The 18,928-nt window shown below is 34.2% G+C and overlaps 1 protein-coding gene across 4 annotated transcripts in view; it reads right to left on the bottom strand.

Moving 5' to 3' along the window:
• The window catches only part of LOC136035501 (rho guanine nucleotide exchange factor 11-like), a 395,432-nt gene that overhangs the window by 148,735 nt on the left and 227,769 nt on the right, over positions 1-18,928 (bottom strand). For all 4 annotated transcript variants that reach the window (XM_065717335.1, XM_065717333.1, XM_065717334.1 and 1 more), the window contains one exon: positions 3,502-3,668. In XM_065717335.1, the coding sequence (XP_065573407.1) occupies positions 3,502-3,668 (167 nt within the window). The remainder of the gene's footprint in view (positions 1-3,501; positions 3,669-18,928) is intronic.

Raw genomic sequence — 18,928 nt, 5'->3', positions numbered from 1 at the left:
TTAACATCAATTGGGTAGCGTCCCAGAAACAACACATTCATTGCCTAGAATGTATTTTCATGAACATGATATCATCAATGACTTGTTGGCTCAGTCGAGTATAGTGTAGTTCTTTTACGATAGGAAATATTGAGTCTTACCTTCGATTCCTACATTAGACGTAAAATCCATAAATTCAATGGAAAAACGGCTTAGAAACTAATAACTTTGTCGTTGCGAGAAAACACGTCATTAGCTAAAAGTGTAGGTAACAACAATGCCGTCTATGACTATGGTTAGATGTTTGGCATTCAAATGTATTCATCATCAGAAGCTGAGATAACGCCATGCATAGGGCTGCTCTTAAAGTCATTGAAGGGTTTCACCGACAAAATAGGCATGTAATGTTTCTAGAAAATGTTATGGCTGCCACTCTGTCAGTCTAGGGGATGTGAGGGTTTAGAGACTCCAATAGTACGGCGGGATAGGGCTCTGCTTGGATTTTCGAAGGGATATGCGGGGTTAGTGGTTCCGCTAGCATACCGGGATACGGCTCTGTTCGGATTCGTTGATGGGATACTACTTAAAAAATCATTGAATTATAATATAAATTCTTTAAAGCCAAATAAACCTTATCGTTTAATAAATTGAATTGAAATTAAATTTGTTGAAATTGTTTTTGTTATATAGTGTGTGTTTCCATTTTTGTGATGTTTCCTTTTGTATCGTTTTATTCTTTGGACTCTATTTTTTTTTTACAAAAAATAAATAAGTCCTATCAGAATAACAAAATTAAAACAAGATAATAGAGCGAAGGACTTTTATAAAAAGGCTAAACTTGTTCACATTTATCAAGAAGTGACTTTTAAGAAATCCTTATACAAATCTGTGATCTTTCTTCTGGCAAAAAATGCCAAATTCTACATTTTGCAGATGGGAGCTTCAAAATTCTACATTAGAGTTCTCTGAGACTCTGAATCTGATGATGTGATTTTCATTAAGATCTCTTGATCTTAAAGGGGGTGTTTCTTCCCTTTTTTTGAAAATCAGGTAAATTCTCATAGGCGCGTAGCTTTTGGTAGGTAACACCATATTTGTAACACTTTTTATTTTTGAAACACGCATAACAAGCTAATTTTTTTGATCTGTTGATATAGAAATTCCGTTTTTTTAGAGTTTTGGTTATTATTAAGGCGAGTCACTCCTTAATTACAGTTCGTTACCACGAACTGTTTAATATACATATTTAGAATCAACATTAAAAGCCTAATCTTTTGATGTATGTGTTATTATTAAAAATCCCTTTTTTAGAGTTTTGGTTACTATTAGTACGAGTCGTTCCATACTTCCTGCTTTGCTGCTCCGAACTGTTGACGAACAAGAAAAACAACGAGAAAGAAAGAGAAAAAAGAAAAGAAAAAAGAAAAGAGAAAAAGAGAAAAAAAAGAAAGAGAAAAAAGAAAAGAAAAAAGACCATAGGATTCTTAGAAGCTTCGTATGAAATGTAAAACATTAATCATGTCTATTGTTGACAACTTCACGAATTTTAATATAATTACAGGAAAAAAAAATATCTCTGCTTTGATGGATGAGAAAATTCGCAAGTTACTTGAAATTAATGACCATAATTTAAAATATGTGTAATAAGAGTGAAGCAAAATTGAATAGTGAAAGTCAGTTTTAATTTTTTGTTCTTGAGTGATATTTGCTCCAGTATATTTCGTGCATTAAATACCTTGCTCTTTACGCTAAAGTTTGACTTTTTGTCCCAATTATTTAAGAACGACTCCTGAGACACAGGGGCCGTTTAATTTGAGTATAGAGCTTTTTAACTTTCAAAAAAAATTAGCGTAAAGAGCCAGGTATTGGGAAGGGGGTAGCCCCCTTCATTTAATTAATAATTTATATTTGTTTTAAGTTTTGTTGTTTCTTCATACTTTCCGTTGGAAAAAGAAACTTTTAAAGTTCAAAGAAATTTTAGCGTACAGGGCCAGGTATTGGGAAGGGGGGCAGCCCCTTCATTCAATTAATAATTTATGTTTGTTTTAAGTTTTGATGTTGCTTCTTACTTTCTGTTGGAAAAAGAAACTGTTTTATTTATTTAATTATATTTAAAGTTATCTACCAAAACTTGCAATTCAGAGAAAATTTGCCCGATTTTCGGGAAAAATGCAAACACCCCCAAAAGGGAGAATAACCTTGGTGAAAATTATATTATCAAATTAAGCATATCACAAAACTCCATTGCAGAGGTTTCAAGCAATTATCTTCAAAATACGATAATTTGCATTTTGGTTTTCAAGAAGTATAATCAATCAATCAATCAATTGCAGAGGTTTTCTGCAATTGATCAATCAATTGCACCCGTGAAAATCACGGGTGCGTTTTTTTTTTTAAGGTTAATTCTATTGATCCAATGTCCTAAAATATTTCCAGAAGGCGCAGTTTTCCCACCGACACAAAAATCCATCGGCCCTCCTCTATGGTAGATGAACCACAGTTAAACATACACGTAAATTTATGAATTTATATGAAAATGCCTCTCTCCTCGTTTTGTAGAACAAGGTTCTTGTGTCTTTTCCTTACATCAAAACTTAAATCTGTGAGATCATTTTGAAAGGTTTCAGGCCCTTTTTAAAAAATATCCGCAGTCGTTTTTTATAATAAACTGTTACTACAAATACCAATCGAAATAACAGTTACCATTTCTTAGTCAGCGATAAATGACAGCTTTTTTCTTCCTGGAAAAGGAAGCTTCCTGGAAGGTTTTGGTTACTATTTTTGGTTACTAGTAATCGCTGCAACTATGAACAGCAGGCAACCGCAAGAATTTGATTCACTGCTGATTTGACTCTAACGTTGTCATGAAGAAGCGTTGAAAGTGTCCAAGATTTTTTTGTCATATTGTTACCTCATATGATGTTAAGTTAGTGAGCAAGATGTGTGTGGACTTGTATATGGAATGTGTTGTAAATAAACACTTTAATATGAGCTTAGTTTAATTGCCTCCTGACAAAATTTTCTGAAGGATGATACTCGAACAATTAAACAATAGTCAGTTGTTTAAGTGATGTATGGTCTCAGCTGGATTGGTTTTCAAAAGAGTAACTGACAATGTTCGAACTATATTCGTTGCCATCATAATCGTTTCTCTTGTTCAATTGTACCATATTCAAAAAAAAAATCTACATAGAGGTGCTGCTTGAGGAAAATATGGGGGGGAGGGAAAGGATTTTTCTATCCCTTTTTAAATAAAGATACAGAAAAAATCTCAAAAATCCAAGGGGGATGGCAAGTATGTTATTTTTTTTATTTTTATCTATGAAAATGGAAAGAAAGGTATTTTTCAACATCTAAAGGTTGTGTTAAAAAATCTTGGAGGGGGCACTCCTCCTCCATCCTAATTAGCTCCTTCGAATCCGTGTTACTAAATATATCAGAACAGAGGAGTGGGGTGTAAGACTATTCAAATTTATCATGATGGTTTCACCCAGGTTTTCGTTGTGACAAAACTGATTTTACCTGTGCTTCCTACTCTTTCCGCTTTGCTCAGATTCTTCACCACCACTATCTCCATAAAGAGGCTTCGGAGGAACTAACGCTCTGCGGCGATTGGTTAACACCGATGGGGAAGGAGTCTCTTCTATTATTTCCGTCACAGCTTCATCTTCGCTTGGCGATTTTTCGCTCTGAAATGAGGTGTTTTATAATTAGTAATAGCCTACCTCCATGTAAAAAAAAAACTATTTAAACCAAAGAATATGTACTGGAAAGGTTCTTTCTGCTATTTAATTTACTTGAGCTTAGGTATATGAAGCCAAAATTTTCAAGAGACAAACAATTCTGGTTGTTCTTAATAACCACTATTACAGAATTTGAAGTGAGAAGGGAGAGAAGTTACATCGTATTTTTGGAGAGTGGGGGGAGAATGCGGATATTACAACAAAAGATCAGTCTGAATAACTCTCCAATGGAAAAGTTTAGACCTAATAAAGAACTTTTAGGGGTATCAGAATAATCCCCTTCCTCCGCGATAAATTCTCTCTGATTCCAAGGGTTATAAATGGGTACTCTTAAAGTTTTACCTCCAGATTACAAAACTTATTCCAGGGCCAATGTCTTTTCTCGCTTGACAGATGGAGTAAAAAACAAACGGAATATTGTTTAACTTGAGGCTTGGTAATACCTTGGGTATGGCAAAAAAAATTCGGGAGGGGGAAGAAACTGACCTGCGAGAAGGAAAATTACAAATATACTAACTTATGTCAAAATTAAGCTGTAAATTTGGAAAAAATTTGCAGGAGAAAGGGGTAATAAATCTACTAGGCGATGCCACTGCCCACCAGCCCTCGTCCTAGGCTCACTAATTGGTGGCACATAGTTTTCACAAAAATATTTTAAAGTGTTTTTTTTTTAAGATTGACTGTACACTACTGATTATGCAAAAGTCAAAATTCAGGGTAGGTAGTTGGCTTGAAGCTATGACATCTCCCTTTATTAGTTTTGATTTAACTTTCACTAATAAATAGATGGCTTATGCCTTTTATTTTTTTTTTTTATCTCTGTTGGCTACAAAGTTTATTTTTTTTTAATACAAAAATTGTTTTTCAACCAATTTGAATATAATGTTAGAAACTAGTCTACGAATGGGTATGAAAAGAGTATTTTTATTTTTCACATAAAAGATAAATCCAAAAATATTATTGTACTGTTTTAGAATATTTTGGAACTGTATATCTAGTATTAGCTTCTGTCATCTTAATTTCTCGTATCTGTTTTGGTTCTCTAAGCAATAATTTCGGTTCTATTCCAAGCAATTACTCTAAAGGTGTCATTAATACCCTTCAAATTAGAACATCCTTAAACAAATATGGTATCTGGTGCCAGCATTTGGTGTTCTAGTGCCTTGTATCTACTCTGGTGCTCTAAGGAACAATTATAGTGCTATTACAAACTATTCTTATAAGAAAATAGTCTTGTGTATCATATACCACTCAAATCGGAGCATTCCCAGGCAAAATAGGATCTGTTCTAGAATCTGGTGTTCTGGTGTCTGGTATAAACTTGACCCATCAAGTGATTAGCCTGACCGTGTTCAAAGCAACTATTTGAAAGACGTCATAAATACCACTCAAGCTCGAGCATTTCGGAATAAATATTTCAGGTACTGGTTCTATAATCTTGTGTTCTGGTGTCTGGTATCTATTCTGGTGCTCTAAACAATAATCATGATGTTGTTTCAAAAAATATTCTACTGATGCACATTACAATATTCTCAACAAGATTCGATATTCGGTTTTAATATCTAGTGTTCTGGTGCATGATATCTACTTTTGCCCACTAAGTAATTTCTCTGGTGTTATTCTAAGCAATTATCATGGTAAAAACAATATCTTGGTGTATAAATGTATAAATTTTTAATATAAATGAAGTTAAAATCAAAACATTCCTAGTTAAATGGGGTATCTGGTGTTCAGGTGTCTGGTATCCAAACTGGCTCTCTAAGAATTTAATTTGGTATTATTATCAGTAATTATTTCCATAGATTATTCTGGTATCATAAATCCCATTCAAATCAGAACATTTCCAGCCGAAGCTGGTTGCTAGTGGTTGGGAACCTAGTATCTATTCTGACGCAATAAGCAATAAATATCGTGTTATTCCAGGTAATTATTCTAAGCAATTGTGCTGATATCATTAAGATCAATCATATTAGAACAGTCCCTATGGAATTCCCTGTCAAATTAGTACAATTAAAATGAATAAAAGCTTTGAAAAAAAAGGTCTCAGAATTCACTATATCTAAAACCTATCGTTCTACATGAAGGTGGTAAATGTTTTTTTTTTCTTTTTTTGAAGAAAACTAGAAGTAAGCTCTATCAAAACATGCAAATACAAGACAAGAGTAGGAAATTCTGAAGACACCAAGGTCTGTACTAAGGACAAGTAACATAGAGAATTAAAATGAAATTCGGCTCTTTGAATTGGTAAACAAAAAAAATCTAAACAACCTCAAATATCTTGCTAAATTAGTAAATATTGGTAGTTCAATTTTTGATGGTAGAGACCTCTATATGACGGATTTTGGGATAAACTTTGATGATCTTCAAAGGCTGAGTAAATTTTTTAGCGTGAGCATGGTATATGGAGAATTTTTTGTTGATAAGCTGTTGGTAGATTAAGGTGTGTGAAGTCTTTCTTCTTCTTTTTTGTATAATACCGTATGTATTACTATTATTATAATCTGCGAGCATTATGTGTTGTGTTATTATTTTGTGCGAACATCACGTGTTATTTTTCCGTCTCATCATTATAGCATAGTGTGTCTTATTTTGTGTGTTTTGGTTTTTACTGTTGTAATTGCTACGAGTTATTATGCTGTTATTCTGTTGTTGCATTATCATTGCAACGTTATGTGTTACTCTTATTTCTAATGTGCTATTATTATTGTTATTTATGTTAATATTATGCGACAAAAGGCTTTTGTCGCAATAAATATCTTTCTATTTATCTATCTATGCAGTTTGTGGTTGTAGCGGGCAGCAAATGAAACAAAGGGTCAGGGTCAGTTGGCTTTCAATCATCACAAGAGCGCTGGGCCATGTCTAGGGGGGCTCGAGCTTCCCCTTCCTTGCCAGAAAAAAATGCCCGAATCGTAAAAACGTAAAAAAAAAATGCATATAAACAAATTGCTGATGTCTTTTTGAAAGTTTTATTTTTTGAACCATCGCCCAAAAACAAAAATCCTAGCTGTGGAAGAGGGCAAACATGTTTTTTGGCGGTTTCTTTTCTTATGCCTCAATCCCGAAAGCAAACGAGTATTTCTGATTATAAATATTGGAAATTGTCATAAGGGGTCAGTAAAAGGTGCAGTTTTGTAAATATACCCTGTTTCGGCATGCTTCTAGGAAATTGGCTCGAAACTTCCGGGGAAAGTTTTTATTGAGGGGGGGACGTGGAAAATGTTAAGAGGATTTATAATTCGAGAAGGGTAAGAAGGGGGGTGAAATATTTTTCATGTTCTCAGAAAGGAGTTAAACTCACGTTTATTTTTTTTTGTTTCTGTGATCTAACAGGTTCTTTGACCCGTGGGTTTGGAGTGTTGGTGTTTGTTTGGGTTCTGGCTTTAGCTAGTGTCATTGTTTGTCCTTTACTGTTAAGTTTTGCTCAATCAAAATTTATTCGCAATAGATAAATGTACAATAGTGTGGTTTGGTTTATTAATGGATAATAAAATAATTTTATTGTCTTTTCTTGCAAGGAAACAATTGATGGTATTTTGTTTACTAAGCGAAAAAAAAATAAAATTTATTCTAAGCAGTTATTTTGGTGTCATAAAGACCATTGAGAGAGCTCAGCAGAAATACTAAAAAAGAGAAATAAAAGGTGTTTTCACATTGTCGAAAAACCAGTCGAAAATTCCTCGTATTTCATTACGTATCTATGAGACCCTTCAGATATCAAATAATCGCAAGTCTGTCATGACATTTACGACTTACACTGTAAAAGGAAAAAAAGTCAATTCACGCACAATGACGTTACCAAGTTTTGTATCTTGGAACGAATAACGTTTTAAGTTTTCAGAAATCCATTGACACAAAATGACTGAAAACAAACTAATGGCGACTAAAAAATGTTAGCTTTGTTTGGTACCTGACGACCTTCTAACCCCCCTCATTTGTCAAAATCATGTTCCTTAGGTTCATCATGTTCATTATGATCATTTTTGTCATTAGGTTGAACCACTGTAGATAAACTTAGATATATCTAAATTATTTTGATAATTATCCAGTTAGATATTTATCTAATAAATTAGACAAATATCTAATTTATTAGATAATTATTTTGATTGTTCTAAATTTATGTACAATGTACTGAACGCTGTAATGTTTTAAGCCATAAGGTTGTAACTAATTAAGGGTCCACTAATGATTGACATTTCACGCAGCCTACCAAATACACCAGAATAAAACCCATCTTATGGACCCAGACCTATCTTAGGTGTATTCATTCTTAGAAATCGTCCATTTATAGGTATTTTCTTTTGGTTATTTCAGAATTATAAAATATTTAGGAAAAAACTCCATTTTCACTAGTTTTGACAATGCTTTGAAAAATTTGACAATGCTTTTTGCTTGTGAAAATTCAAGCCTTAACAATGTGTTGATTACCAAAACAAAGTAAAACTTCAAAAAGCATCCTACATTTTCTTTGGTACCATGTGTTTCTAGCGCATTTTTGCTGATTACTTACCAGCTTTTTTTTTCTTTTTTAATTTAACAACCGCTATATCATAAGACTGCATCATTGCATAGCGAGATGCTTTTCATCAAAAGTCTAAATTTCTTTTTATTCTTTTAAAAACATATTTATGGTTGTATAGCCTTCTAGTTTACCGATTGAAGTAACTGATTTTATTCTCACTAGTTTTGGTATGTCAGCTGTTTTGGGCTTTTCAAGTTTTTTCTTGTAGAGTAAAAGCACAGCCAAAAGCTATACCTAACTCTTTCATGGGGATATAGAACCCTCACCTTCCAAAATATTAATTTTTTCATGAAATATAAAAGCAAGTTGTCACTTTGCTTAATATTACATTTATTAAAAAGACGAATTCATTTCCGCAGAAAACACTATGATTTGTGTCTTTATGAATAAGATAGCATGTTTCAAGAACTTTCCCTGGCAACGTTTAGTAATATTAGTGTATTTTTGACTTGTCAAATCAATAATCTAATTTTCAGAAAAGACATCTTTCTGTAACTATAACAACATCGCTTTTTTAGAAGTAAAATTATTTTCATTGTTCTACAAGTGTGCCATATTAAACTACGTTGGAAATTGATATTAGACAATATTTTCTATGAGGCGATCACATTACGCACTAAGTGGATGAGGGTTTGTACACTTAAAAAGAGATGCACTGGGTGACACGAGTACGCGAGGCTCAAAGTGTACCATGTACAGCGCAGTATGGCATAAGCGTGCAGTGCGTGGCCGAAAAAGTGCGGCCTCAAGACGAACTATAGGTGATGAAGAGTGGGCAACATCTTGGAAGCAGGTTTTGCGCACAAAAAAACATTAGTAACTATTGATGCCCAAGAGATTGGATCAGCTATATTCCACATTGATCTTGTCATTTTTTTTTTTCAAATTTTGTCCGACTTTAGCGTAAAGAGGCGAGAGTTGAGAGCAGCCTTCTCCCCTGTTATATGCAAAAAATTTATGATCATATTAAATCTTAATGTTGCTCCTTAGTCTCAGTAGAGAAAACTCGTTTCGCTCTTTTTATTTGAATTTTGACCGTTTTCTAGTCATGCTAGGAAATAACCCTTTCTCCCACATAAGGTTTTCCCTGGAAAATTTTCCACCCAGAGGAGGTTTTCTCGATGGAAGATCCGATCCACAACCCTTCTCTCTCCCCCCCACAGAAAAAATAATTACAATTTCCCAGTAAACAACGTTATACGTAAACAACGGGCAAATTGTTGGTTCAATACGATATTAAATTAAAAAAAACGATTTTTTTTTAACTGAAAGTAAGGAGCGACATGAAAACTTAAAACGAACAGAAATTACTCCGTATATGAAAGGGGCTGTTCCCTCTTCAAAGCCTCGCTCTTTGCGCTGAAGTTTAACTCTTTCTCTCAAATCTACTTTTTAAAACAGTGAAGGTCAAGACAATGTCAAAACGTCAGACAACAGAAACCTTTATTCTGCCAGGATTTCCTTCTGTTAAAGAGGGTAAACCTATAGCATAGGGGTATCCTGCCAGAGCCATTCCCAGGGCTGGCGGTGTCTGGGGAAAATTAAATACAGTGCTCCCCTCCCGACTAAAATATAAGCAAAAATGCCATGGTGACCCTCAGCCACGGCACCAAGGGCAATTGCTCCGGTTGTCCCCTCCCTGTGCGTGGCTCTGCTTCCAGCTATTTTGAGAAACTTTTGAACCAAGTAAAGGACTAAAAGTAAAGGACTAAAGGACCTAACCTAGCCTAACAAAAAGCAAATATAAAGCAATATAAAGCAAAAAAGAGTGTTAAGAAAAAATTGAGAAGCTTAACATTTTAAAAATTGTTCTATATGCATCAAGAATAATTAAAATTAAATTGATATATCGCCAATGATCGTCCTTGTCGGTCAACCACCTATAGCTTAAGGAAAAGCAGATCGTCCCAAACGGAATTGGGGGAGGTTGAAAGAAAACATTTAACGGAAATTATGACTTCTTGGGAGGGTTTAAAGAAGGCTTTTAATGGATTGGGATAGAGGAGAAATCTGCGTAGCTGCGTCAGCCTCAGGCAGCTCGGTGATATAGTTAAGTGTTAGTAGCAGTAGTATTAGTAGGAATCATTAAGCAAGTCTGCTATCTGAAATCAGTATCTAAATTTATGCCTATCATTTTCTTTCGAAAAATTACATAAATGTTTTCATCGTTATAATCCATTGATAAGGGTTCGATAAAAAAATAAGTTGTTTATATGTTTATTCAATTTTGTCTCTGTTCTCAAAAGCCCTCGACATTTTTGGAGTTCCCAGGCAATACCTGGAAATATGTGTTAAAATAATTGGAATTTTTAATTTCATAAGCTTCATCAAGATATTTTCTCTTTTCAAATTTGATATCATAGCATGATATCTGAGCAGATTATTGAGATATTTTTGTTTGCAATCTTTGGGAAGTTTTCAGACTGACTGTACTTTTTCAAGATTTTTTTTTTAACTTTGGTTTATTGACCAAATCTGACAGTGAAATATCGTAGAATCAATCCTATGTTATTTTTTTTTCAAACTAATTAAGTGAAACTCTCTAATTCAAGAAGAATGTTCAAAGAAAAGTAAAGGCCCATTTTAAATTTAAGAGAAGCAGAAACGACTTCCTTTAATAATTCAAACTTAAGACCATCAGGTATTACTCTTAAATGATACCCGAATGAAAACAAATTAAAATAAATAATCAGATTTAACACAAAGATAACAGGTACTGATGTCTATTAATAGAGAAATCTTAAAATGAATGGAAATTAAATCAAATACCCAAGTCGAACTTATAACCAACGAAAAATACTATACACAGAAGTTTGGCCACTCCCTTTTCCCCCCTCCTAACCGCAATAGTTTTAAATCGTATCGCGTCATTTGTGCTTCATTGAAAACGACATGTATTTTGAACAGTGTACTTATTTTTCAAACATCAGCGAAAAATAAAAAAATGATCACGATAATAATCAAGATGACTGGAAAAAACTAATGATAATAAACTATTTAATATATAGTGGTATTAACTCTTGAAAATCTTACCAATTCAAGATTTTATTTAATTGTATTTTTTTATTTTTTAAAGTTATAAAGATAAAGAAAGAATTATAACATATTTTATTTTAATTAAAGTCCAAATGACACAACTGGCTTAGAAGCATTCACGCTTAGGGGAAGGGACAATAAACACACTCCTCTTGATAGTAATTTTGTTCGTTTTAAGTTCGATTTGAGCGATCAATTCGTTAATTATTCGTTTTAAAATTTCTATATTCGCATTTATCATGATCTAATCATATGCAATGAGCGTCCGTTGTCTCTATGTCCAATAGGATTATTTAGTCTAATTTATGCTCGTTTTGGGTTTCACTTGATAGCAATAGTGGTCGCTTTAGTTTAACATGGCACTTTACTTTTTTGGAAAAACTTCTTTTCCTGAAAGTTTTGAAAGTAACATATTTTTACCACTAGGACTTAGGACCATTGGTTCGATACGATCACCCATGGAAAAAAAACAAATGAAAAAATAAATAATCAGTTTTTGTTTCTTCTGGGAAGAAATACAAAATTCTTCATTCTTGTAGATGGGAGCTTGAAACCTCTGCATGGAGGATCTCTGTTACGTTGAATCTTATTTTGAAATTTTCATTAAGCTTCGTCAAATTTTGGGGTTGTTCCATCCTTTTTCAAAAATCAGGCAGATTTTCTAAGGTCCATAGGGTTTGATTGGTAATACTAAACTTGATTAATCTTATATATTAGGAACTAATATACAACACCAATGTTTTTTATGCATTTATTGATATCAGAACTCGTTTTTTTTTTAGAGTTTCTGTTACTATTTAGTCCAATCAATCCCTGCTTACAGCTCGTTACCATTAACTGTTTGATAAGATACGTCCAGATACACTATTGTGAAGGCTTGAATCCACCTAGTATTTTCTGATTTATTGCAACATCCCCATCGAAGCATTAAAATTTTCAGCTTAATAACCTTGGTCATTAGTGGGATATTGAAGGTAAGCCCTTCATTTTTACAAGTAGGCAGCAATTAAACTCTTTTGGTATAGTTCCATAGTTCTAGTGGTAGTGCTACAAGTAACAGTGTTATTTACAGTCGCATTAGCAATAACAGTAATTGTAGCAGTTTTAATTGTTGTAGTTGTAGTCATAAGTTGTCACATTAATAGTAGCAGAAATAATTGCAAGTAGTCGCATTCACAGGTAGCTGCAATAACAATTGAAAGTGGTCATATTCATTGTAACAGTGAGTCACAAGTAGTGACAGTTGCAGTCACAAGTAGTCATAGTCAAAAATAGTCGTAGTCAAAGTAACAAATAGTCAAAGTTACATGTAGTCGCTAGTAGTCATAGTTGCAGTCGCAAAAAAGTCGTAGTTACTGTCGTAGTAGTAGATGCATGTACTTGAGATAATGCAAATGCACTTCTTGATAACCTGGATTCATTTAGTGACTTTTGATCCCCCCCCACATATTTCCTGAAGTTTCACTTTAATGCCCTTTGGCTCTTCGAACACACCAAGGATCAAACATTCCTTCATTTTCCAATGATAAATTATATATGCAGGCCTGGATAGACTAAGTGCGGGGCCCAATTGTAATTTTTCGCTGGACCCTCTTTATATATTTAAGCTGGACTAAAGAGGTCATGTGTTTGTTGCATGATCCTCGCTAGTCCTTCACTTAGGGATTCTCTATACTCTTATTTCGTCTTCTGGTCATTCAAGGCTTCCACAAGGAATGTTGGGACATATTGCTTTGATTTGACAATAACATTAATCTGATCACAGTCGAAATCAATAAGAGAAAGATTCACTATACATGTGAAAAAATATTTCCATCGGTGAGATGCCAGTATATATATAATCGATCATGATGGGTGTCCTTCTGTCAGGGAACCACCAAGTAGCTTTCCTCTTTCGCCAATGTTTGAACATTGTATTTGTTACAAAGAGGCCGCTGTCTTGGCAAAATTTGATGAGTTTCAAAATTCAAAATTCACTCTTTTCTGCTGTTGACCTGTTCGCCTCCAGATTTGCCCATGATATCTTCATTTCCACTGTTGTAATTTCTCCAGGTAGGATTGGAGTGTCCCAGAACTATAACCAAGTCTTTATTTGGAATGCTGTCAACAAGGCCCTGAAGCTGAGGGTAAAAATCTTCAGACTTCTCATTGACAAATTAGGAGCATAAGCAAATAGGTTGAAGAATCAGTAGAAGTTTGAAGCCGTAAAACTTTATATGCTGATTCTCATTGTCAATTGTCTTGTATCTGAGGCTTTTGCCCCGGTAAAGCAGCAAGTTTAATTATGTCTTCCTCGACTTCTTGCATTTTCATGTAACCTTTGGAATAGTTGTTTGTATCTCGCAATATTTCATCCAGAAGACCCATTAGGTTTTGAGAGATCTCATAATTTAAAGGATGTGAAAGCCGTTCTTTCACAGCTTTATCGTTGTCTAAAAGTGCCTTTGACAATACGAAAGAGGCGATTTAAAACCTGGTTCGATGGTTCGATCATCGCTTACGTTGAATGAATCTGAAACAAAATATGAGTTTAAGTTTTGTGCTTATTTGTGGAGCTCTTAAGAGACCAAGTGACGTCCTATATCAGGCCAAATTAATTCATTTGGAGATTGTAAAGTGGCAATGCAATTTGACCAAGAAAGTAGAAACCTTCAAATAAATCACCGTTTTTGGCTGCCTTTTCTGCAGGAAAGCGAAGAACACCACAGTAAATACATAAAATTTTGAAGGGTCCCAATGACTTCTAATTAACACTTGCGTCATTCACGGTATCTTTGTATGTTTGCACTGGATTTTGGACTTAAGTTTGTTGGCGTCAACGATCACGATGGCATTGTTTTTCTTGTGTAATATTTCTTTCTTTTTCACTTTCATTTTGAACTAGTTATGATTGTCACTGTCACTTGTCTTCTTACAGTACAATTCCTTTTCACTTCCATTTTTAACACGTTCTGATACTCGCTTGCCCCTGTCTGCTAATTAAATGAAAAAAACTAGTTTTTTTAACTGTAAGTAAGGAGCGACATTAAAACTTAAAACGAACAGAAATTACTCCGTATATGAAATGGGTTGTCCCCTCTTCAACGTCTCGCTCTTTACGCTAAAGTTTGACTCTTTGCCACAATTCTACTTTTTAAAACAATTAAAAACTTAAAAACAATTAAAAAACTAGTTTTTTTCATTTAATTTCCGAACGTTTTTCAATTAATGCATGTTTGATTTTGCCTCTCCACCATAGGACTTGTCCAATCTTATTGAATTTTTTGTATTGAATCAGATTAACAGATTATTAAAATGAAATTTGCATATTAATTCTTTTTTGGCTAAATGGCTTTCTCTTAGTTTTGATCAGACGATCTTGAGAAATAAGGGGTGGGGAAGAAGGCCTAGTTGCCCTCCAATTTTTCGGTTACATGAAAAGGCAACTATAACTTTTAATTTTTAATTAACGTTTCTATTAGTAAAAAATATACGTAACTTAAGAATTAACTTACGTAACAAACTTTTATATTCTTATATTTTTTATTATGTATATAAGGGGGTTTGTACCCTCGTTAATGCCTCGCTCTTTACACTAAATCGTAAGTTTTGTCTCAATTCTTTAAGAATGACCCTTGAATCAGAAAGGCCGTAGAGTAAATAGTTGAAATTACTAAAATTACTTTAGCATAAAAAGCGAGGTATTTATCTCCTCCTAAATACCTCGCTATTTATGCTAAATTATATTTAGAGCCCCTCATATGCGTAATAATCTCTGTTCGTTTTAAGCTTCAATGCTACTCCTTACTTCCTCCTTAATTGAAAAAAACTTTTTCATGTTCATTTTTTCATTGTTTTTTTTTTTATAGTAGTTTTAGAAAATCCTGCGCCCTTTCATTGAATTTCTCTTCCCCCATGACATATTTCTCCAAGGAAAGATTTACCCACATAGCCCCCTCCCCTCAGCCCCACCCCCAAAACCAAAAAAATCCCCCTGAAAACGTCTCTACACTTCCTAATAACGATTACTATATGTAAACACTGGTCAAAGTTTGTAACTTGCAGCCCCTCCCCCAGGGACTGTCGGGGAGTAAATCATTCCCAAAGACATAGTTATTATGGTTTTCGACTATGCGGAAAAAAATGGCCATCTCAAAATTTTGATTTGTTGACTTTGGAGAAAAAATGAGCTTGGGAGGGGACCTAGGTGCCCTCCAATTTTTTTGGTCACTTAAAAAGGGCACTAGAACTTTTCATTTTCGTTAGAATGAGCCCTCTTGCGACATTCTAGGACCACTTGGTCGATACGATGACCCTTGGGGAAAAGAAAAAAAAAACAAAAAACAAACAAATAAACACGCACCCGTGATTTGTCTTCTGGCAAAAAATACGAAATTCCACATTTTTGTAGATAGGAGCTTGAAATTTTTTCTATAGGGTTCTCTGATACGCCTAATGCGTTGGTGTGATTTCGTTCTATGACTTTTACGGGGGTTTCCCCCTATTTTCCAAAATAAAGCAAATTTTCTCAGGCTCGTAACTTCTGTTGACAAAGACTAAAGTTGATGAAATTAATATATTTAAAATTAGCATGAAAATCCGATTCTTTTGATGTATATTTTAGCATCAAAATTCCGTTTTTTAGAGTTTCGTTTACTATTGAGCCGGGTCGCTCCTTACTACAGTTCGTTACCACGAACTGTTTGACCACACAATTCTTTGTTCTTCACTTTCATATTCGACACGTTCTGATTCTCCCTGTTTCTTTTAATTCTTGCTGCCACTTATATTCTAACCGCATTTTCTTTGTTCTCGCTGTTACTTATCTTACAACCAAATATTTCTTTATTCCTCAACTTAATTTTTTATTTTTTCTAGTCCTTGTTGTTGCATTTCTTGTAATTGAATGGGTTTTTTTTCAATATCGTTTTGCCACGTTATAATTCTCGCTGCCGTTCATCTTTTTACTACATATTTCTTTGTTCTTAAATTTTACTTGGCATTACTTCATTCTTTTTTTCAGTAGCCGTATATTTTTTTTCTTTACTTTCTTATTTGACTCATTCAAATTTTTGCTGCCGCTTGTCTTTTAACCGCACATTTCTTTGATATTTACTTTCATTTTTCAGCCGCTATAATTTTCACTGCCACTTATCTATTAACTGCATATTCGTTTATTCTTCACTTTTGTTTTTGAATCGTAATGCCATTTTTGCAAGTATTCTAACCACATATTTCTTTTTCTTCATTTTCATTTATCAATACTTTAGATTTTTTCCATACCCTGTGTCTTAGCTGCGTGGATTCGTCTTGCCACATTTGGCGGTATAGGTTGTTCATTTTCACCCGTTGTGAATTTACATCTCTCAGGTCGTTTTCTTGATCTTGTCTCATTTGATGGTCCATTTTTGGCGATTGTTATTTTACGTTTCTATCCTCAAGGTATTATTATACCTTTGAAAACGACTTTTTTAAATGGACTTGATACATTTGGTATTTTATACTTTGCTATGTTTCTTGTGTATTTTTATATGCGTCATAGATGCTAAAAACAATAAAACCACTCCTGAGGCGGAAAGTACATATTTGTGGTTTTGAAATGTGCTCATATGTATGATGTTACTCATACGAATTTTGTTCCGAAATTCATTCTCTTATTCTTAATGAATTTTCTCAAACTTGAGACCTATTTGAATCGTATTTTCAGGCCATAGAATCCCAAGATGCTAATTTTCCAAAAATAAAAAATAAAATAAATTTGAAGCCGGTTTCGATAAAACATTTATGCATACATACACGCATAAATAAATAAATATATAATTGTGTCTCATCTACAAAATACAAAAACATTCATTGAATGTAAATTCACATCACCGAATATGAATACTTGACTTTGTATGTTTCTAAGTTTTAGTTCTGTAAATTCTTTTAAACTCCAAGAAAGCCAAATTTCTTTGCACCTTGACTTTCAGTGTTCATAATTGCTGAACTAATTAATCTATTCACGATTCATTGTTGTTATCATGTGCTTTATTTTTAATTTTACCCTGAAAATTGATCTCTCCATGAGCAACCCTTACAGGAACTGTTGAGAATAGTTTCCAATTTCGAAAATTGTTGCGTTTATTTTGATAGTAGGGAGGGATCCTTCCAAGTGCGGGGCTCAGTTGGGCCCAATGGCTCCGATTGTCCTTTACCTAGTCATGTTTGTGTGTATAGAATATGCAAATGTAAAGTTTAAGTAAACCCTTTTAAGTATTTTCAACAAAGTGGCTATTCAAAAATTTTCATCAGTATTAATAGGGCAACTAAAAAGGAAAGAGTGCCTTTGCCCTTCAAGCACTGTCAGTCATCTCCGTCAAAATAGTCTTAAAGTTTCAACTTAATGCTCTCAACTGCTCCTACGGTATTGGTGATGCATCCTTTTGCAAAAATTGTTTTGATTCAACAATCTCATTCAGCATTTCCTGAAAGCAATCACAAGTAGAGCTAGTCAGGGGCGCAATTAGCCGCAGTCAGATACAGAAATGGTCGCAGTTATAGTCGTATACCGTCAAAGTTACAGTCACAAGTAGTCGCAGTCGAAGCAACAAGTAGCCATAGTCCCAAAGAGTCCCAGTTACAAGTAGTTGTAGTTGCAGTCACAGTCGCATATAGTGGCAGTGGTAGCATTAGTTTCGCTGGCCGTGAGAGTTTCAAGGTAACCCCCTCTTCCGTTCCTACGATATAGCTGATGCACCGTTTTGATAACCTGAATGCCTATAATGTCTTTAGATCTGATTCACCATGTCCCTCAACATTCCTTGAAATTTCATCCTAACACCCTTAACTTTTTTGGACACACCCTGGATCAATACTCCTCCTTTCCTAATGTTAAACCCGCTATATAAACCACGATTGAATCTTATAACTTACTGCTCTTACCCTGGAGATGCGGCGGGACATGCCATCCCCAGGGGTATAGCTATTGGACTTTTAGACCATTTTGAACAAAATGCATCTTATTAAATTTCTATTTGTTTTGGGGGGTATTAGGCATATAAAAAGGGAAAATAGAGTTTGGCTAACCTCTTTAATGCCCTCTGCCGTTCGTGGTATATTGCTGATACGCTCTTTCGACAACTCATATGCACATAATGTGTTTGATTTTGTTCAATAAGCTCCTCAGAATTTTCTGAAAATAGTCACAAGTAGAAGTTTACAAAATTAGTTGAAGTCATAATTGCAAGTAATTGATGTCATAAGCATTCACAGTCGTAAGTAGTCGCAGTTACAGTCGTGATAGTGGAAGCAGTTGTAGTGGTCTTGAAAGTCGCAAGTTTATACCCTTAGACGTTTCCTAAAATATTGCAGATACACCTTTTTGATAACATGGATGCACATAGTGTCTATTGGTTTAATTCAACATGCCCCTCAACATTCTCTAAGATTTCACATTAACACCTTTAGCCTTTTTGGACACATCTAGGATCAAATATTCCCGTCACCTTTTCCCAATAACATATAAACAATATAAACAAAAGGCATGCATAATTTACAATACTTGTACCGGGGTTGTAGGAGGCATGGAATCCCCGCAGAAATATTTATTTGACATTTTGATTAGTTTAAACTAGGTTTCTTTTCAAAATTTAGATCAGTATTAAGGGGAGGGGTATCTAAAAAGCAC

This window comes from Artemia franciscana, chromosome 14 (genome assembly GCF_032884065.1).
Source record: "Artemia franciscana chromosome 14, ASM3288406v1, whole genome shotgun sequence".
Classification (NCBI taxonomy): domain Eukaryota; kingdom Metazoa; phylum Arthropoda; class Branchiopoda; order Anostraca; family Artemiidae; genus Artemia; species Artemia franciscana.
This window is presented reverse-complemented; position numbering and strand designations above follow the sequence as displayed.